The 18,133-nt window shown below is 44.9% G+C and overlaps 1 protein-coding gene and 1 pseudogene across 5 annotated transcripts in view; both read left to right on the forward strand.

Annotated features, from left to right (window-relative positions):
- The window catches only part of sipa1l3 (signal-induced proliferation-associated 1 like 3), a 67,613-nt gene extending 55,049 nt beyond the window's left edge, over window positions 1-12,564 (forward strand). For 4 of the 5 annotated variants that reach the window (XM_068316947.1, XM_068316948.1, XM_068316950.1 and 1 more), the window contains 14 exons: window positions 395-493; window positions 591-766; window positions 2,772-3,023; window positions 4,107-4,289; window positions 4,683-4,807; window positions 5,483-5,595; window positions 5,673-6,091; window positions 7,052-7,279; window positions 7,958-8,120; window positions 8,216-8,390; window positions 8,510-8,659; window positions 9,090-9,216; window positions 9,414-9,495; window positions 9,892-12,564. In XM_068316947.1, the coding sequence (XP_068173048.1) occupies window positions 395-493; window positions 591-766; window positions 2,772-3,023; window positions 4,107-4,289; window positions 4,683-4,807; window positions 5,483-5,595; window positions 5,673-6,091; window positions 7,052-7,279; window positions 7,958-8,120; window positions 8,216-8,390; window positions 8,510-8,659; window positions 9,090-9,216; window positions 9,414-9,495; window positions 9,892-10,086 (2,487 nt within the window). In that variant the 3' untranslated portion in view covers window positions 10,087-12,564. The remainder of the gene's footprint in view (window positions 1-394; window positions 494-590; window positions 767-2,771; window positions 3,024-4,106; window positions 4,290-4,682; window positions 4,808-5,482; window positions 5,596-5,672; window positions 6,092-7,051; window positions 7,280-7,957; window positions 8,121-8,215; window positions 8,391-8,509; window positions 8,660-9,089; window positions 9,217-9,413; window positions 9,496-9,891) is intronic. The other variant, XM_068316951.1, reaches the window with a different exon arrangement.
- LOC137596774 (uncharacterized) lies at window positions 12,330-14,768 on the forward strand (annotated as a pseudogene).
- Window positions 14,769-18,133: the final 3,365 nt, after the last annotated feature.

Consider the following 18,133-nt stretch of genomic DNA (forward strand, 5'->3'; position numbering starts at 1 on the left):
TTACAGTGAAATACACACCCAGTTATTTATAGTATGAAGACCCTTTCTGCATCCATTTCTGCAACCGCTGTTTCAATGCGGTTGTGCAATCATGCACTGGCAGAGGACAGACCTTTTAATGTTGTGATAATCCATGGAAAATTTAATGAAATAAATGCTGGAAAGGGGGAGATTTGTGTTAATCCAAGAGAAAACAACTTAATCTTTCTAAAACTACCAAATGAATGCATTTTAGACGTTTTGATAAAGTTTCCAGAATCAGGATTAAATGTTGAACTGCCTTCACGCTGCCTTCAGGCCGGATGTCCATTCATGATGCTTTCTTCTAGTGGATACTTCCATGCTCTTTAAATACACACGATCACACTGTGAATCTCTTCTGTCTCCCTGCCAGTCGCTGACCGTGGGCTGCGAGACGGTTGATATGACTTTGAGGAGAAACGGACTGGGACAGCTGGGATTCCACGTACGTCTGGATGGCACCGTGGCTGAGGTACCGTCACAGGACCACCTGTCAAAACGGATTCCGTGCAGACCGCGAAGACCTTCACCCACGAAGCGTTTGAAAGCAGTGGTTGTGTTTTCCTCAGGTGGAGGAGTACGGCTTCGCCTGGCAGGCCGGACTGAGGCAGGGCAGTCGGCTGGTGGAGATCTGCAAAGTTGCTGCGGTGACGTTAACTCACGAGCAGATGATCGACCTGCTGAGAACGTCGGTCACGGTCAAAGTGGTCATCATTCCTCCGTACGAAGAAGGCGGCCCTCGCAGGTATGTCGACCTCCACTCAGCAGCTGCAGCACCAGAGCACTCGCACTCAAACACACAAAGGCACGCTGAGCCAGTGGCCAGACTCCAGCACTGAGAGGATTTCATGTGGGTGTGTGTGAAAAGAGGAAGCGAGCGAACGGAGAGAAGCACCGAGGTGTAGCTTCAGAGGAAATGGACCGACATTCAGGAGACAAAAGGGAAGCACTTATTAAACAGCGATTGACAAAATCTATAATTCTTTCCATCGCCTTGTTTCCCCTCCTCCCTCAATACGTTACTTTTCTTGGTTATCTTTTTTACAACATTACATGGGAGGCCTTGGCAGAGCAGAAGAACAAGGAAACACTGATGTGGAGGTGAAGAAACGACCAAAGTGAAGGGTTTTTTGTGTCGGACTAAATGCCAGGAATCCTAAATACAGTTATTGTGTCTGACTGTGTGATCGCACTACAGTCAGACTTCTTTACCACTAAAGGCAGTTTAATTACACCACGCTATATCCCTCTGACATGCAAACACATGCACGCACACACACATTCTCTCTCTCTCTCTCTCTGAAGTACAGCTGATAATTAGAGTCTTATATTTTACTGTCCCCCTTTCTCTCTCTCTCTCTCTCTCTCTGACTCGTTTGTGTGCCAAGCAAGCAGATTGCGTGAGATTAAGGCCTGGAATCTGCAGGGGGGAAAAAAGGGGAGACCACAAAATAAATAAATAAATGAGTGGAAGTGATTAATTAAAAATGCATAGCCTGTGCGAATGAAAAGCTGGAGAGAGAGAGAGAGAGAGAGAGGCAGGGTTGGGTGCATGGATTTGGAGAGGCAGAGATGTGCTTTGTGAAGAGGACGGCGTGTTTCAGCACCACATAGAGCGAGAGAAGTGGGTGGAGGGAGGAAAGAGAGAGAGAGAGAAGAGTTGGAAGTGTCTCTCCTGCTTCAGTGTTGTGGCTCCGCCGTCAGCGTGCCACGTTGATGAGTACCCGGGTGGAAAGGTGTGATGTTGTGGTGAGTTTCTCCTCCAGCACCATGGAAGAATCACTGCATGTCAACAAATGCAGGTTGTCCTCCCTCTAAGGTCGGTACTGGGATTATGTAACGGCGTGGATATTGTTGGGTCAGTGGTCTTTGTTGGTTGATCGGGATGTCTGGACCATGTCTGCGTTGACTTGTGTTCCTAGAGAGAGTTATTGTTCTTCTTTCTTGGATAAATAACCTGTAGTTTGTGCTCATGGTCGTATTTCTGTACCTTTAGAATGATGATGTTCTCATAACAGAATGGATGGAGGGCTTTATGTGATCAGGATTAATCAGGTTAAACACTCAAGCAGCAGTTCAGCCTGCTATCACGCCAAGCCGTTAGGATAGGGTTAGGTTAAAGTAGGGTTAGGGTAGAAAGTCTGACTCTTAGATTTCTGCTAATGAGGTGAAATGAATGAACATCCAATTAATCATTCAAGACAAATGCACTTTTTATGCCACTAAAGTAATATCTGTTAGTTTTAGGGTCCCAGACGATCAACCAAACAGTAGTTTTAAGGATGTGGTGATTTTTTTAGACCAAACTAAGTTAAGAAATTAGAATAATTGATCAGAAAATACAAATTACTTGCAGCCCTGATGTGGAGAACAGACACACACGTCCTTGTGTAGTATTTGTCTTTAATAATGTAATACCACTTCAGTTTTTCAGTCTACACTCTGAATTGTTATTTAAGATCTTCACATTGACACATCTTCCCACCACCATCACCATCATCACCCTTCTGTTTCTCCTCCTTTCTCCTCCGTTTGTCTTGTCCTGAATAAATTGCCTATGCATATTTGATGGCTGCTTTTTCTCCTGTAATAGGCTGAGTGAAATATTGATGACGTGTAAAAGAGCTGGAGGATTGGCTGGAGGCTCCTTTGAGAACATTTAAGCTGCGGGTTGTGTTTGTGCCCCGAGCTGATGAAGGTGACCACCCTCGTCTTCTCTCTGACGGACCCTCCTCCCTCTGTGTCTGCAGGGGCTGCACAGAGGAGCATGAGATGAAGACCATCGAGCAGAAGCCTGAGCCTGAGCCTCTTGCTGCCGGGTACCGGCCCTCCCCTCGCCCGACGTGGCGATGGGACAGCCCGCCCATTCCTCCAGGGCTACACAGTGCCCCCAACACACAGCGCTGGGCCCCCATGGGTCCCCCTCCTCCTCCACTGCCCCGTTCACACAAAGCCCTGATGCCTGTTCCCTACAGGGAGCCCCAGCACTTCAATGCCAAGAGGTGAGAGTCTGAGCTGCGTAGATTCAGTCAGGGGCTGAGTTGTTGTTTTTATTTAATATGAATAGACAGGATAGAAAAGCCCCCCCCCCACCCCCCAGCAATAAAGATCCAGAAACATGTGCACATTTTTAAATGATACAGTACATCCATGAAAGAACAAATGAAGTGTATGGTGTTTGGAAATCATTCAAGACCAGGACAGATGATGCTTGGTCATCAAATAGACAATGAAATACAGTACTTATACAGTATTTATTAACTTGTGTTTTAGTATTAGCCAGATTTCAGACTTCTTCTTCACTGATTTAACTTGTAATTTGGGATTATCAGAATATTTTCTTGATTAAAAACGATCCTGGCTGGACTGAATAAACAGCTGTTGTGTGCATTTGATCAAACTACAGTTCAGACTTGTTTCCAAGCTGGTTGTTCAGTCATAAGGAGACTTTTTTTTTCTTCTTAAAATACTCAAAACTGTGTGAATCCATGAACAGCTTGGCTTCAGCTACTGAAACACACATTACTCCTGAGCAGATTTTACGACGCTCACTTGGATGATTATAATAATGAAAATAAAAATCCTGGCAGCTGCTAACTAATCTTGTGTTGCAGTATGTATATCAATACAATAATTGCGTCTGTGAAGAACGTGGTGACATGCCGGGTGTCTGTCTGTCTCTAAATCTAAGGTTACTGTATATTTTTACCCATGTCTGCTGGTTGTTTGCAGGATTATGTAAAAATCACTGTGGTTTTTCCGAATTTCCAGTGGTAGAGAAATGCATGAATACATTTTAGTGCAGATTTGGAAAAAAATTGCTGATCCAGTTTTGTTTATCTCTATTTCTACTTTTCCTTTACTTTACACAAAAACTAATGGACTGATTCCCACTAAACTTTTTGAAGGGTTGAGATATGTACCAAGAAAGCCAAACAGACATGCAGGAAAGTTTAGTGTTATTATCGTTGTAGTCTCTACTGAGTGTCGTCTTAGTTTAAGTTTAAAAAAATGTAGCTTACTGGTGAGCCTCGCCTCTCTGTGGTTGACTGACTCGACCTCCTGCCTCTTTGTGTGTCTCCCAGGCCGGTGAGCTACCCAGAGAACCACTACAGCCTGTCTCCTGCAGGAAGTGACAGACTGCTTCCCTACAGAAACCCCTCAGCCAGCTTCTCCTCACCCTCCTCAGGCCTGGTCAATCTGTCCACCATCGGACCACCTGGAGTCACACCGGGCCCCTTCGTACGCTACAAACCCTCACCAGACAGGTGTGTGTGTGTGTGTGGATCATGGGGAGAAATGTTTGATGTTCCTCATAAAGACTGCTTTGTGTGCCTCAGACTGTGTTATCTCTACAGAAGATAGGGCTGAGTAATGTGGTGCGTTCAGGTCTGCAGTTAGACATGTATGAACAGACTGTGTCCTAGAGGAAGGATCTGTTGTGTGGGCGGCTCTTCCTCACAGCGCTGAGGTTGATAGCGTCTCACCAGCCACAGAACGGGCTTTAATTCAGCCGCCATCAGGACATGAAAGAGGAACTGAAATCCCCTCGCAGTCAAAGTCCAGACGTTTTTGTATTTGTGTTTAACCTCTGTGTAGAGTTCTTTCTCTCGTGTCAGTCCATTCAAAGCCATTCATTCCCACATGATCTGTCTCTGTAGGTATGGAACCGGACAGCGCCCCCCACTGCCCTATGAGCCCCACCTCAGTGTGGACATGACCTCCAGTGGGGAGTCGTCGTCAGGCTTCACCAGTCAGGACAGCACCATGGAACGCTGCAAAACAGGTACACCTCCAACAAAACGCTGCAGAGGTTGACTTCATTTTAATGTCAAGTGGGTCACATGACCGTCTGTTTGTGAAAGATGTTCATCACAATAGACTGACCTGAGGCTCTGTGAAGCTGTAGTTTTTTGGAGCCTTTGTGCTATAGGACATTATGCTTCCTGTTCCACATCAGGCAGTGGATAGACGTAGTTAGTGACTAGCCGGTGAACATTTAACCACTAAAGAGCCAAATGCTTCCTTCAGCAGTTGAGAATCATCAAAAATGGAGAGAGTAAATAATGATAATGGTGTTGGTCTGTATATAGAGACAGTTGTGTGTCAGGTGTTAATCAGACTACAGTAATCCCTCGCTTGTTCGCGTTTCGAGATGCACAGCTTCACTACATTGCAGATTTTTAGTTGGTACTCACGTGATACCGTACGCGCGTCCTATTGGCTGACAGCATCTGGAAGTTCGCTGCGTTCCGAGACTCCCGGTTCCTCCTGCAACTTTTCTTCAATACAAAAGTGCTTTAAACAATCTATAAGAGTGTGGGGGGAAAAGTAACACAGACGGCGTTGTTTCACTCTTTTTGTGCTACAAGTATTTAACCCTTTTTTCCAGCCATGGAGGTTCCATGACATTTGTTTTAATCCCTTGAGTGTGTGTGTGTGTGTGTGTTTTCCTGTCTAGAACCCCTCTGGCATGTGCCGGCGTCATCGAGGGGACCGATCGGCGGGGGAGGTCAGAGGCGACTGGCGAGACAGGATGTCCTGGGGAAGGAATCTCCGAACAGAAATTCGAAGGTGAGCCTGGCCGTCGCCCGTCGGGCGTGGTTTCCCCTGACGACGGAGTCTGACTGTCAGTCGGTCGTCGTTTGCAGGGTGAGACTCAGTACTCCAGTCACTCCAGCAGCAACACGCTGTCCAGCAACGCCTCCAGCAGCCACAGCGACGAGCGCTGGTTCGACGGGGGGCCCGGAGGAGAGCGAGGAGTCGGCAGTTGCCTCGGCGACCCAGCCATCACCGACCCTGAGCTGAACAAGGGGGGGTCTAACGACAGCGGCATCGATGCCTCCACCCACTACAACAGCTCCCGCCACGGGAACATGTCCAACTGCTACCCCACCCACAGCGCCGTCCAGGAGCTGTCGGTGGGACGGAGCAGCAGCGGGGGAGAAACCAGGAGACGCGAGTCGTCCCCCATCATACCGGCCACAGCCAATCAGAGCAAAGGGTACCGGACCAGGACGTTCCCTCCTCCTGGCTCCAGCGCTGAGAAAATGGATGCATTCAAGCCCAGGTGAGAGAGATCGACTGGTGAGACGCGTGTTTGTGGTGTGGTTTATGAAGCTAACGTGAAGTGGGTGGAGGATCCAGAGTTGTGTTGAGTTTTATTGGACAGAGAGAATGTTGAGCAGCTATTTGGTGAGTTAATATACATAGAAATCTATAACTAGATGTTTCTTTAAAGATTAAAAGAGCCTAATCCTTGTGAAGCGTTGGTCCACTCTGGATTAAAATACAGTATTCTCCGCACCATAAGGCGCACCTAAAAGCCTTTAATTTTCTCAAAAACCTACAGCACGCCTTATAATCCAGTGCACCTTTTATATAAAAAAAACTTTATAATAGGTCATTCATCGAAGATGTGTCTAATAGTTCAGTGCGCCTTGTAGTGCAGAAAATCTTGTAATCTGTGGTTAAACTGATTGACTGTGGTGTTGCAGCCTGTGGCTCAGATGTGTTGGACCATCAACACAACGTAGACATAAAGAGGAAAGAGAAGGCTGATGATTCGTCACGGGTCCACAGAGTTATAAAGGGGTAGAGTGTGTTTTGTTGAATGATCAATTGTAATCATTGCATTTATTTTCATGTATTTCATGTAACTGTCGTTCCATCCGATCGACCCTCATCTGAACTCAGCCAGTGGGAGGGAATTTGGAAACTGGACTGAACGTAACTTGAATAAAACTTGAAAGCTTTTCTTCGTCTTGTGTTGGACTGATTGTCATTTACAGTGTTGGTCTTTAAACCAACCACAGATCAACTCCAGTTGACACAAACGTCACCGATCTGCATCAAATTGATGCAGGTGGGTAACGTATTTTTCAAAATGATGATCATTTCCTTTAAAGGCACAAATAGCAAAATCCTGCAGTGTAAAATATAATATTTGGTCACAGATGTCGTTAGTCTTCGTTCTGTTAGAGGTGAAGTCAGCGTCGGTCACGTCTGCGTGTCTCGTCCCTCCTCTCAGGGCCTACACGCCTCAGGGCTACAGGACTCCACCAGCCGACAAAACTCGGACCGTCCGGGCCGCCACGACCACACCCACTTCCGCTCAGCTATGCTCCATCCCATTGTCCAGCTCCGCCCCCAAGGCCTTATATGGGAAGAGCAGACTGCCGACCTGGCAGGCCGAAGACGCGAGCCCCTCACTTCCAAACGCAGCCGCGCCCTCCTGCTCTGACAGCAGCAGCAAGAAGTACGTGGGAGACATTATTGATTTACTGATCCCAACAGTGTAATATACTATAGTACACATAATACTCACTAAACAGCCCCAAATTAATGATCTATCTGAACTTTTGAAGACGTTTCATCCATTGAAATCGATTCGAGATTTTAAAAAAATTTGACGTCTTGTAGTAACGAGTGATTCCTAGTCTTTTCCAAACACATAACTGTATCCATGTGTACATGAGGTAACCACTTCAACACGGTAGAATTATGGTGCATTTCACAAGAAAACAAGTATGATTGGAGTAAAATATGAAATAAACATAAGTATTTCCTGCAGAAATATTATACAGAATTGTCTATCTATACACACACACACACACACACACATGCAGTATTTTCTGCACTATAAAACTCTTTGGATTGGCGCACCTTCATTGAATGGCCTACTTTAATACTGTTTTCATATGTAAGAAGCACTGGATTATAAGGCGCACCGTCGGTTTTTGAGAAAATTAAAGGCTTTTCGGTTCGCCTTATGGTGCGGAAAATACTGTGTGTATATATATATGTGTGTGTGTAAAGGAGGAGCTGTTGTAACACTGGTGTGTGTGTGTGTGTGCACAGGCTGAAGGCGTAGAGGCTTTGGGTCGGCATGGGAGAGGCGTGTGTGATGTATTCTTTGCTTTGCTCGTGTCTCCAGGCAGGTGGACACGAATTCCAAAAACGTTTTTGGTCAACCTCGGCTCAGAGCTTCACTGAGAGACCTGCGTTCTCCACGAAGGACGTACAAAAGCACAATCGAAGACGACCTGAAGAAACTGATCATCATGGACAACCCGGGAGAGACGCCTCAAAGAGATCCGGTGAGGAAGACGCCTGAACCACCGAAACGTTTACACCAGGATTCAGTCTTGACTTCATGGACACATCTTTGATCCGTGTCACTCCCCTCCCACAGTCTCCCAGACGAACGCTGCAGCGCACCTTCTCAGACGAGTCGCTCTGCAGCGGCCGCAGAGATTCCAGCTTCGCCAACTCTGACAACCAGATGGCCCCCGGTGACCTGCTGTTCACCTCCACCCTCCCCACACGCAGACACGCCGCGTCCTCCAACCACGTTCAGGACAAGAAAGGTGAGTCGGGAGCCGTTGTGGTCTTGTTTTCAGGCAGGTGGACGAACCGCTGGCTCCCATCCTGTTGTTTTTGGTAGCAGCAGAGGTTTGGTTTCTCACTGCAGTCGTTTTGTTCTCAGTGCCTCTGTCTGCCTCGGAGTTGTCTCTCACAGAGGCTAGAGACAAAGTTCCCCCCCTGAGGAGGCTCGATCCCGGCCTGATGCCTCTTCCTGACACGGCCTGCGGTCTGGAGTGGTCCAGTTTGGTCAACGCCGCCAAAGCCTACGAAGGTGAGGAGTAGGTTTGTTTAACTTGTGCTCAGTGTGGGATTCTGGACCTACTTACTATTTTTCAATAAATTTTAAGTCATTCAGAAAGTGCTGTGTAGGTTTTGATGTATTGTGATCAAAGTTTTTGCTTAATAAAAGGAACAGATTTGTAGAAATTAAGATTAGTAATTATCAGTTCAAAACAAACTACCAGTTTAACATCTTAAATCCCAGTTGGACTGTCTTGGTGTTGAGAGCTGACTGATTTTACCAAATCTTTACTCCGCCGTGTCACAGAACACTCCAGAGCTAGAAGCAGGAGGTCTGTTTGTTTGTCCCAAACTAACTGGACATGATCCAGAACCTCCTCTGCTCCTGCGCTCCTGCGCTGACCTGAGGTTGTTCCATACTTCCATGCAGCGTTCTTAAAGAGGTTGCGTCTCTGTTGCAGCACAAAGAGCAGTTTCCCTCTTGTCGCTGACGGAGCCACAGGTCGGTGGTCCAGACATGAGGCCGGTCATCAGTCCAGTCCAGTTTCACACTCCTCAAACGCCTCGAACCACACCCACCTTCAGCAGGTGCCTCAAACTGTCTGGTTGTAATCTGCCATGTTGTAGTAATTTACTGCTTAACAACGGGCTTGTTGTTTTATTCTTTAGACCAATGAGGAGATTATTGAGTCTGTCAGCGTTATAAAAGCATGAATGCACAAACACCAGTTAGTCTGTTCTTCCTCACTACCCATCCTGCAACAGTGTGCTGCCTTGTTTTACAGTGACGAGGTGCCCAACGATCTGTCTGGACGACTCCACCACCTGGAAGTGATGCTGAAACAGCTGAACAACGACTTGGAGAGAGTGAGCAGCTTCATGTTTCTTCATATTTCTTTGTTCACAACGATTTCCCCCTGAAGGTTTATTGTTCATCCACAGCTCGTCAAAAACCCACACAATTCAAGGAGTCACGTCCTTTTTATTTTCACACATTTTGAAGTTGATTTTATGTTTATAACCCATTTTCTTGACATTTTCTTATTGTCGTTCTCTAATGGGGGTTAGAGGGTTTTTTTTTCTACTTTTGGTCGAATTGATTTCTATGTTTGAATGTCACTCTTGATCATTGCTTGCGAGTCAGAGATAATCGCGTCCCAGCTCCAACTCTCAGCAAAAAAAAAAAGCATGTTTGTATCATGTTTCCAAAAGGAGTAACGGTAAAGGTTCTTGCTATTGACAAACTGTCTCTTCCTCCATCAGGAGAAGCAGGACAAAGTCGTTCTGCTGGCAGAGATGGCCGACCTGAGAGAGAACAACCAGCGTCTGCAGGTGGAGAGCCTGACGGCCAGCGAGCAGCTGCGTAAATTCAGCAAGCTCCTCACCAACCTGGACAAGAGCGACGGCGACCGCCAGGCGCGCTCCTTCACACACGAAGCTGACGCTAAGAGGGAGTGACGTCAGCAGACACGGAGGGGTGCTGAAAAAAGAATGCTCTTGCAGTACCCATGATTCCTTGCACACACAGAGGCTGCAGAGATCACAATGATGTCACCTCACTCGGCTTCCAAGGGACTGCCTTAACCCGTAGGGAGATTTAAAAAAAAAAAAGACAACCCTCCCTCTCTATTCTCTGAGCCGGTTTATTTTTATAAACTGAAGTCAAAATGTCTTATATCCTCATCTTCTGTGTGACGACACGTGCTACTATGCCAGAGGAGGGACGAAGAAAGGAGAGCCCGACTGTTTTAGAGAACACTACATCACCTGGAGAGGCCTAATACTGTTCCTGCAAATCAGCCAAAAACTAACTCATTACAGACTGCATCTCCCAGAATGCACTAGTTGTAACGGAGGGTCTACAGATATGGTACTCTATAGATGCCTGTGTGGTACAATTCTCATGTATCAATATTATCTATATTGTGCTGATATGTTAAAGGCATGCCTGCGTGTGTGAATGTGTGTGGGTGCGTGTGTGTGTGTGCGTGTGTGTGTGTAAAACTGACGGTACCTTGAATACTGGAAGCATTACGACACAAGATGCATTTTCTTACCGCTGGTGAGTGTGTGTGTGTTTGTGTGTGTGTCGTGTGACGTTTGAGTGATGAACAAACTGGTTTACTGTAAAATGGACCTTGTGGGCCACCGTACGCGTCTTTCCTGCGTTTACACGTCGAAACAAGCCATCAGCGCATCGAGGGAATGATGTCATGAAGCTCAGTAGTGTGACCGCATCAGATCTCATTTGGATTTCAGCAGCGTCATGTCAGACCCAAAGGAACTGCATCGTCATGGTAACCGTGTGGCGACTTTGAAGTCTTCTCATGTTTAACGCAGTAGTTTGACATTTAGTTGGTGGTGATCTCTTCCGGTGTTCTGACAATGTATGCTACCTTGACCCGAGGCGACCCCAGCTGAAAGTGGGTCGATCGCAGGTCTAGACAGAACCGTGACCGTTCAGTGATCTCAACCAACCGCTGGAAACGTTTTTAATCATAAAAGTGAGTGATCACAATTCACAAAATGACATGCTACTATAATGATTGCATTTTTTGCTTAGTCGTTAATTCCATGAAGCTGTCGGCCGTAAAAACATTTACCTTACATGAAGCTCACAACAACACTGAAGCTCCTCCGCATCAGAACCAGCCTATCTGTGTGTGAGAGGACCCGACCCAAATGAACGCTATAAACACTATTTATACAGCCGGCTGGCTTTACGATATTGTCTACTATATCTATTTTTCATACGGAAAGAAAAGTTGTTGTTTTTTGGATGCTAGAACTGAACGGACAGTGAATCCTCTCTTCCTGCGTCAGCAGAGCTACTGCTGATGAAACACAAAAGAATCATCTCATCCTCTGCCCGGGAGAAGAAGAGCTTCTTCCCTGGTCTGACTGGAATTGTGGAATTTTCAATCCCAACTCACTCAGGTTCCTCAAACGCTGTTCGGGACACTAAACCGACAACCAAGTGCGGGCGATGTGATTTATTGTAGCCCGGCACGATGGAAGCTCAGCCTTTACAACCGTTATAGTTGTGTTTTTAATTTATCTGGCTGACATCATTGTAGTTAGAAGTTACCACTCCACCAGTGAGTTTGTTTCATGGGAATAATAGATATATGATTCAGTGTTTTTCATGATATGCTGAATTAGTCTAAAGTAGACTGTAATAATTTTCTTCATATGATCAGTATCGCCCGTTCATACCGTTTTAGAATCTTTTATCTCACTGAAGAGAAGTGTTTGACAGAAAACAAGAATCTAGTCCTCTTCATCTCATGAAAGTTAAGTAGGCTGCATCTGCTTTCACGTGACCCCCTCCATCCTTCTCCTTCATCCGTTTGTAAGCATTGATAAAAGTTGTCATACCCCCGTGTTAGGTTCAGGAATACTACTTAAGGCAGTCGGCCTGTTGTCTGGTTCAGACTCCCAGCGACACCTTCCTGTCGTTCATGCAGCCTTGCATGTGTCGCTGTGACGTTTGTCTGGAGGAAAGGTTTCTTTTCATATCAAGTTTGTTCATGTTCTGTATAATTGTAAGCTATTTATAGCACACAACGATCTCTGTTGAACAAATCAATAATGCATTCTGATTAATGGTAATGTTGTATAACTAGGTTTGTTTTTTAGATGTTAAATATTTTGATAATTTATTTTTTAACACATTCCCACTGTTACAGACAGTAGTGAAGATGAGAGGGTACTATGTTTTTGTGTATGCTGTTTGACTCTTGATCCATGTACAAAACTGATTCCTTACTGTTTGGCTTGTTTTTAAGTCTGCGTCTGGACCCCCTGCACATGTCAGGGGTACGTGATGCAGTCGTTTGTCTGTTTTTTTTGGGCTGTAATGACTGTACATTTAAGTGTAAATTATGTTTTCATTATTTTATAAAAAAAAACAATATATTAAAATTTATCAGAATATCTTCTGATTGTTATAGACTTTTTTTTTTCAACTCATGTCCTCTTAACTCATTCGGTACCGGTGGAACCTGTGGAAATTCCACAATAAAACAATATCAGACTTCATACCAAACATGAAAACAAATGCACAGACAAATGTACAGAAAAAGATGTATTCTATTTTGAAATGAAGAGTGTTTGTTTAACAAAATGTGTTTTTGAGAAGAAAATTAACGTACCTCAGTGTGGTACGGGAGTATGAAAAGACAACAAGGAAGATCGCGGACTACAGAAACCACTTGCGTTTCAACCTGAGATGTCGCTACAGCAACGTTATCCCAAACAGTTTACGGCTAGGATCTTCAGTGAGGTGACATTGCGCAAACATCATCCTGGAGCAGAGTCAAAACCAACTCCTAAATGAGAGAGTGAGGCAGGTCCACTTCACCATCGAGGACCTGAAGATGAAGGCTGACCAGCTCTCCATGAAACTCACGTCAGTTTTGCCACCTATGATCCTACAAGAGGTCTACAAGTTTGTTTAGACAGCCCAAATGGCTCAACACACAAAGAGCAAGGAAAGGCAAAGACGTAAGTTTCAAAGCCTCCAATCTCGGACAAACAAAAATACAAGGACAGAAGAAATCAGCTGGAGGCAGAAACCACTGAGTACAACTACAGATAATGCACAGGACAGATGGGTGAGGAATCTATCAGACAGAGAAGTCACCCAACCAGAGAAGAACGTCCTCACCAAAGGATTGAACTTCATCACCCTACAGCGTGTACCGGTTTGGGACCTCATTACTGCAACAGAATCAGCCATTAAAAAGAACAACCTTCCCACAACAGAACCAGAGAGACTAAGGCTAAAGGTAACAGCAGCCCTTTCTGAAGCTAAGGTGCCCCCTTCCAACCTCTCCACCCAGGAACGGAAGGCAGTGACGGCGCTGAGTAAGGACCGGAACATCACCATCCTTCCAGCAGACAAAGGAAGATGCACGGTAATCCTGAACACAACAGATTACCACGGCAAAGTTGTGTCTCTACTCAGCAACAGCACGACCTATGAGACCCTGAAGCGCGACCCAACCAGCAGCTACCAAAAGGTTGTGGACTGCCTACAGAGGCTACAAAACTATAGGAAACTATAAACCGCCTGCTCTACTATCACCTGTACTCTGGGGAAGCTATCCCATGCATATATGGTCTCCCCAAAATTCCTAAAGAAGGAGCCCCACTCAGACCCATTGTCAGTAGCATCAACTCAGTCGCATAAAACATTGCCAAGCATGTTGCTAGTATCTTGGCCCCGCTAGTGGGTAACAACCCCTACCATATACAGAACTCCATGGACTTTGTGGAAAAGGTGAGAGGACTGACACTGGATACAGATGACACCATGGTATCATACGATGTCACTTCCCTATTCACGTGTGTTCCCACAACAGAGGCGGTAGAAGCAGTAAGACAACGGCTTTCACAGGACAACACCCTCAGCGACAGGACAAACCTAAACCCCGACCAGATATGCCAACTTTTGGACCTCTGCCTAAACACCACTTATTTCCAGTACAGAGGGAACGTCTACAGGCAGAGACACGGGTAGGCTCTCCAGTGTCTCCTATCGTGGCCAATTTGTACATGGAAGAGGTGGAACACAAGGCCCTTACCTCGTTCAGCAGAACACCACCAAGCCACTGGTTCCGGTATGTGGATGACACATGGGTTAAGATCAAAATCCACGAGGTGCAACCTTTTACCGAACACATCAACTCGGTAGACGCACCATTCGCTGTCGCTGGCCTTGGGGTGCTGGAGTATATCCCAGTTGACTGGGGGTGTGAGGCACGGTACACTCTAGGCTCGACGCCAGTGCACCACGGAGCCACACGTAAACACACACGTCTATGGGCAATTTTCGTATCATCAATTCACCTAAGCTGCATGTTTTTTTGGAGGTGGAGAACCCGGAGAAAACCCACACAGACACGGGGAGAACACGCAAATTCTGCACAGGGCGGGACTCGAACCTGGAACCACCTTGCTGTGCGGTGACAGCGCTACCCACTGCATCACCGTTTTTATGGTTACAGAGAAATACAATTTTAGTTTTTGGTATGTGTATGCAAGTAGCAGAACCAACAGTAAAGCTGACTTTGAACTTTAAACTTGCCTCCTACTGCTCAACCACCACAGAGCACAGAGTCTCCTCAGACATCTGAAGGGATGTCTATGGAGCCACAGGGATGTTAAGGTACACAAATGGGTTGAAGAAGAAGAAAATGTTTTTTATTTGTTATTCTACAATTCTACAACAAAATTGAGAGGTTAGTGTGGAGAGCTGGTCCTGAGCAAGCAACCACTAGGGGCCAACAGAACCCTAATGTTCCTACTGTATATGCTTGTTTTCCTGATAATGTGGGGAAACCGGAAAAACTGGAGAAAACAGACACGAGAAAACATGCAGGCCATGTTGGAAATGCTTAGGTTTGAATCCATGACCTTCTCGCTGTGAGACAACAGTGCTAGCCACCGTGCCAAGATTTGAAGGTGGGATGCTTAAAATCACACACAAAACACAATGAACAAAACCTGGGTTCAGAACAGGTACCTGTGTTAAAAGTTGAGAAGCACAGAGCTTCTCATAAAAGATTAGTGTTCTCATTTGAGTGCATCCTTACATCTGATGCACAATTGTTTACAGGGACGCACGATCATCAGACAATGTGCGTCCCTGGGATGCAAGCCTTAAGTACTTCCAATTTAAAAAATGATGCTACTTTTTTTGATATACTAATGGGAAAAAAATGCACTTCCATTCAACAAAAATATTCCCAATTTATCCATCTCTCCACTTAAATTTTGAACCCTGAAATGGCCACTATGTTTTGATCTTGCGCGAGTTTCTCATCACAAGACTCACCTGCGTGATTCAGCCAAACTAATATCAACGGCAACACGACGTCTGCTCATTTTACACCCTGCAGTGAGAGATGGAGGAGTAGTACAGTATTACGTATGCCTCTGGAAAAGACGCAAACGTGGAGAAAAACCAAGCGACAACAAGTGCTTTCTTGAATAAAAAAACACTCAAAAGTTAATGAAGAAAAAGACGGATAGTACGGATAAAGACGCCGAAGAAGGCAAGAGAAAATCAGCAAAAATCCGAACATTTGTATCGCAATGGACGCGATTGTTTCCATGCAAGGCTAAATGTCAGCATCCAAAACAAAATAATGAGGGTGAAGATTACAAAAACTGTGTATGTGGATAAGGTTCTGTCAGGTTGGTCAGAGTCTACAGGAAAATATACGAATTAAGTACTTCCAGTGAAAAGCAAAAGTGAAAAAAAACAAAACTGTATTACATCTTTATTTCTAAAACTTTTTTTAAAGAATGACTACCAGGCTAAAACATTTTTCTCTTTTTTCTATTTACTTGGACAGTTAAAACATCATTATTAATAAAATCATTAAAATTCACAGTTTGTTTAGTTTTTATATTGTATTATTGGCAAAACTCAATCCTTGCATATGGCTTCTACTGTATATTCTGCTATTACTTTTGGAATGCATAAACGTTATGTTGGGAATGCACAAATTTTTTTGAAGCAAATCCCAGGGATGCACTACATCCTGACGTAAAATGAACTCTGCCTTGTCTATTCATAGCACCAGACCAGCCAGAGTATCAACAACAGTAAAAGCAAGCATCCAGAGTCGCCCCACAGAGCTAGTTCATGCTTTTCCTCTGGTGCAGTGGCTAAATCCACTGGTGCTTCATTGTTGGTGTCAGACTCTGGCTCAGGGACCTCCATCTGATTCAGTAAATCAGGAACACTTTCCTCCTCCTGCTCATCCACCACAGAGCACCGAGAAACCTCTTCAGACATCTGAAGGAAACAGCTGGATCAGTTTGAAATACATGGACGTTAAGGTACACAAAAAGATTTTGCAATTAGAATCCAACATCTGCAGATGAGACACTACAAATCTGACACAAAACGAACTAAACAGAACAGAAAAGGGGATCAGAAAAGGTACCTTGAATGGAAGTTCAGAAGCACAGAGCCTTTCATAGAAGAGTAGTTCAGCCTTGTCTATGTGATGCTTGTTCCTCCATATTGTCTCCAGAGCTATGCATTGCTCAGGAGTCATGCAGCTGCGGAGGAGCCACAGCAGAAAGGTTTAAGACCAATCAAGACAAATGCGTTGATAGAGACGCATCAAGAACAGTAAAAACATGTATCTGGATCAGCTCCACTCACTGAGTTAGTTCATCGTCCTCTTCCTCCAGTGTAGCAGCTAAATCCACTGATGCTTCACTGTTGGTATCAGACTCTGATTCTGGGATCTTCATCTGATCCAGTGAATCAAGAACACTTTCCTCCTCCTGCTCATCTACCACAGAGCATGGAGGAATCATTTCAGATGCTTGTTTCCTGCTGTGCTTCCTCTTGCCATCACCACACTCGTCAATGCTTTGTGGCTCCTGACGTGTCTGATCGTAGCTGAGATTAGCATCATTCTCCTTGTGCTCCAAGCATTGTTTGGGAGGCATGTCATCATCTTTGACCGCCAGACTATTCTGTGAATTTTTGGAGCGTCTACGTACCATTTTTGTTCAAGGGATTTCTCCAAATTTCAACTAGGCTGCAAAGCATGAACGGTGACAAAAGACAGACATAAACAATTAGCATTACTACCCTGAAATCTTCCCTAAAGTCCCCTGATACTCATTTCCTGTTTTCTCTGTTTCTATTACACTCCATCTGAACACAAGGAAACATTTTGTCTCTTTCCAAGGTGAACAAAGACAGCGTATGATTTTTACACAGACCCCAAGAATGAAGTGAATGAATGTTAGCTCTAAAGCTAACAGCTTCAGTACTTACTGTTGGAATCTGCAGGTGAAATGAGCTAAACCCTGAACGAAACTCTACTACTAATATTTATATTAACTACTGCTTTATTCTCCGTCTTTGATATTTACTTTGATTCTGAAATCACAATCAGCTTGGGTGTGTTGCTATGGTGACCAGTTCATCCTAGCCAGGCAGACATTACAATGAGACTTTTTTTACTTTTTCAATATAAAATATTTACTGTAAGTACATATCGGATTGAACAAATACATAATCATTGTAGAAGGTTTTGGTTTTCAGTTCCTTTCTGTGTGGAGTTTGTATGTTGTCCCTGTAGTCTTGACTCATGTCAAATCTTAGGTTGGATTTCATTCATCTTTAGCTTCTTCTGTTATCATGATTCCTGTCCCTTCAGAATCCTTCTCCACCTCCCTTCACTCAGTCAATGCATTCCTGTCACCTGTGTTGCTGCAGCCACTGTAGCCCATCCTTCATCCCCTCTGCTCGGCCCCTCAGCTACCTGCTAGATCATTACTCCATTATTCCTACTTTCCAGCATTCTTGTTCATTGATGGTTTTCCCTGCATTGACTCCGTCTGATTCCAGATTTCCTGTTCTTGATCGGATTTGTTCATCTGTTCGGACTGATTACCTGGTTTTGTGAACTTGTTTGTCGAAATAAATTTGGATTTGGGCTTCAATCTCCTGTTGTGCTTTTTGAGT

The sequence above is a fragment of the Antennarius striatus genome, chromosome 6, assembly GCF_040054535.1.
Source record: "Antennarius striatus isolate MH-2024 chromosome 6, ASM4005453v1, whole genome shotgun sequence".
Lineage (NCBI taxonomy): Eukaryota > Metazoa > Chordata > Actinopteri > Lophiiformes > Antennariidae > Antennarius > Antennarius striatus.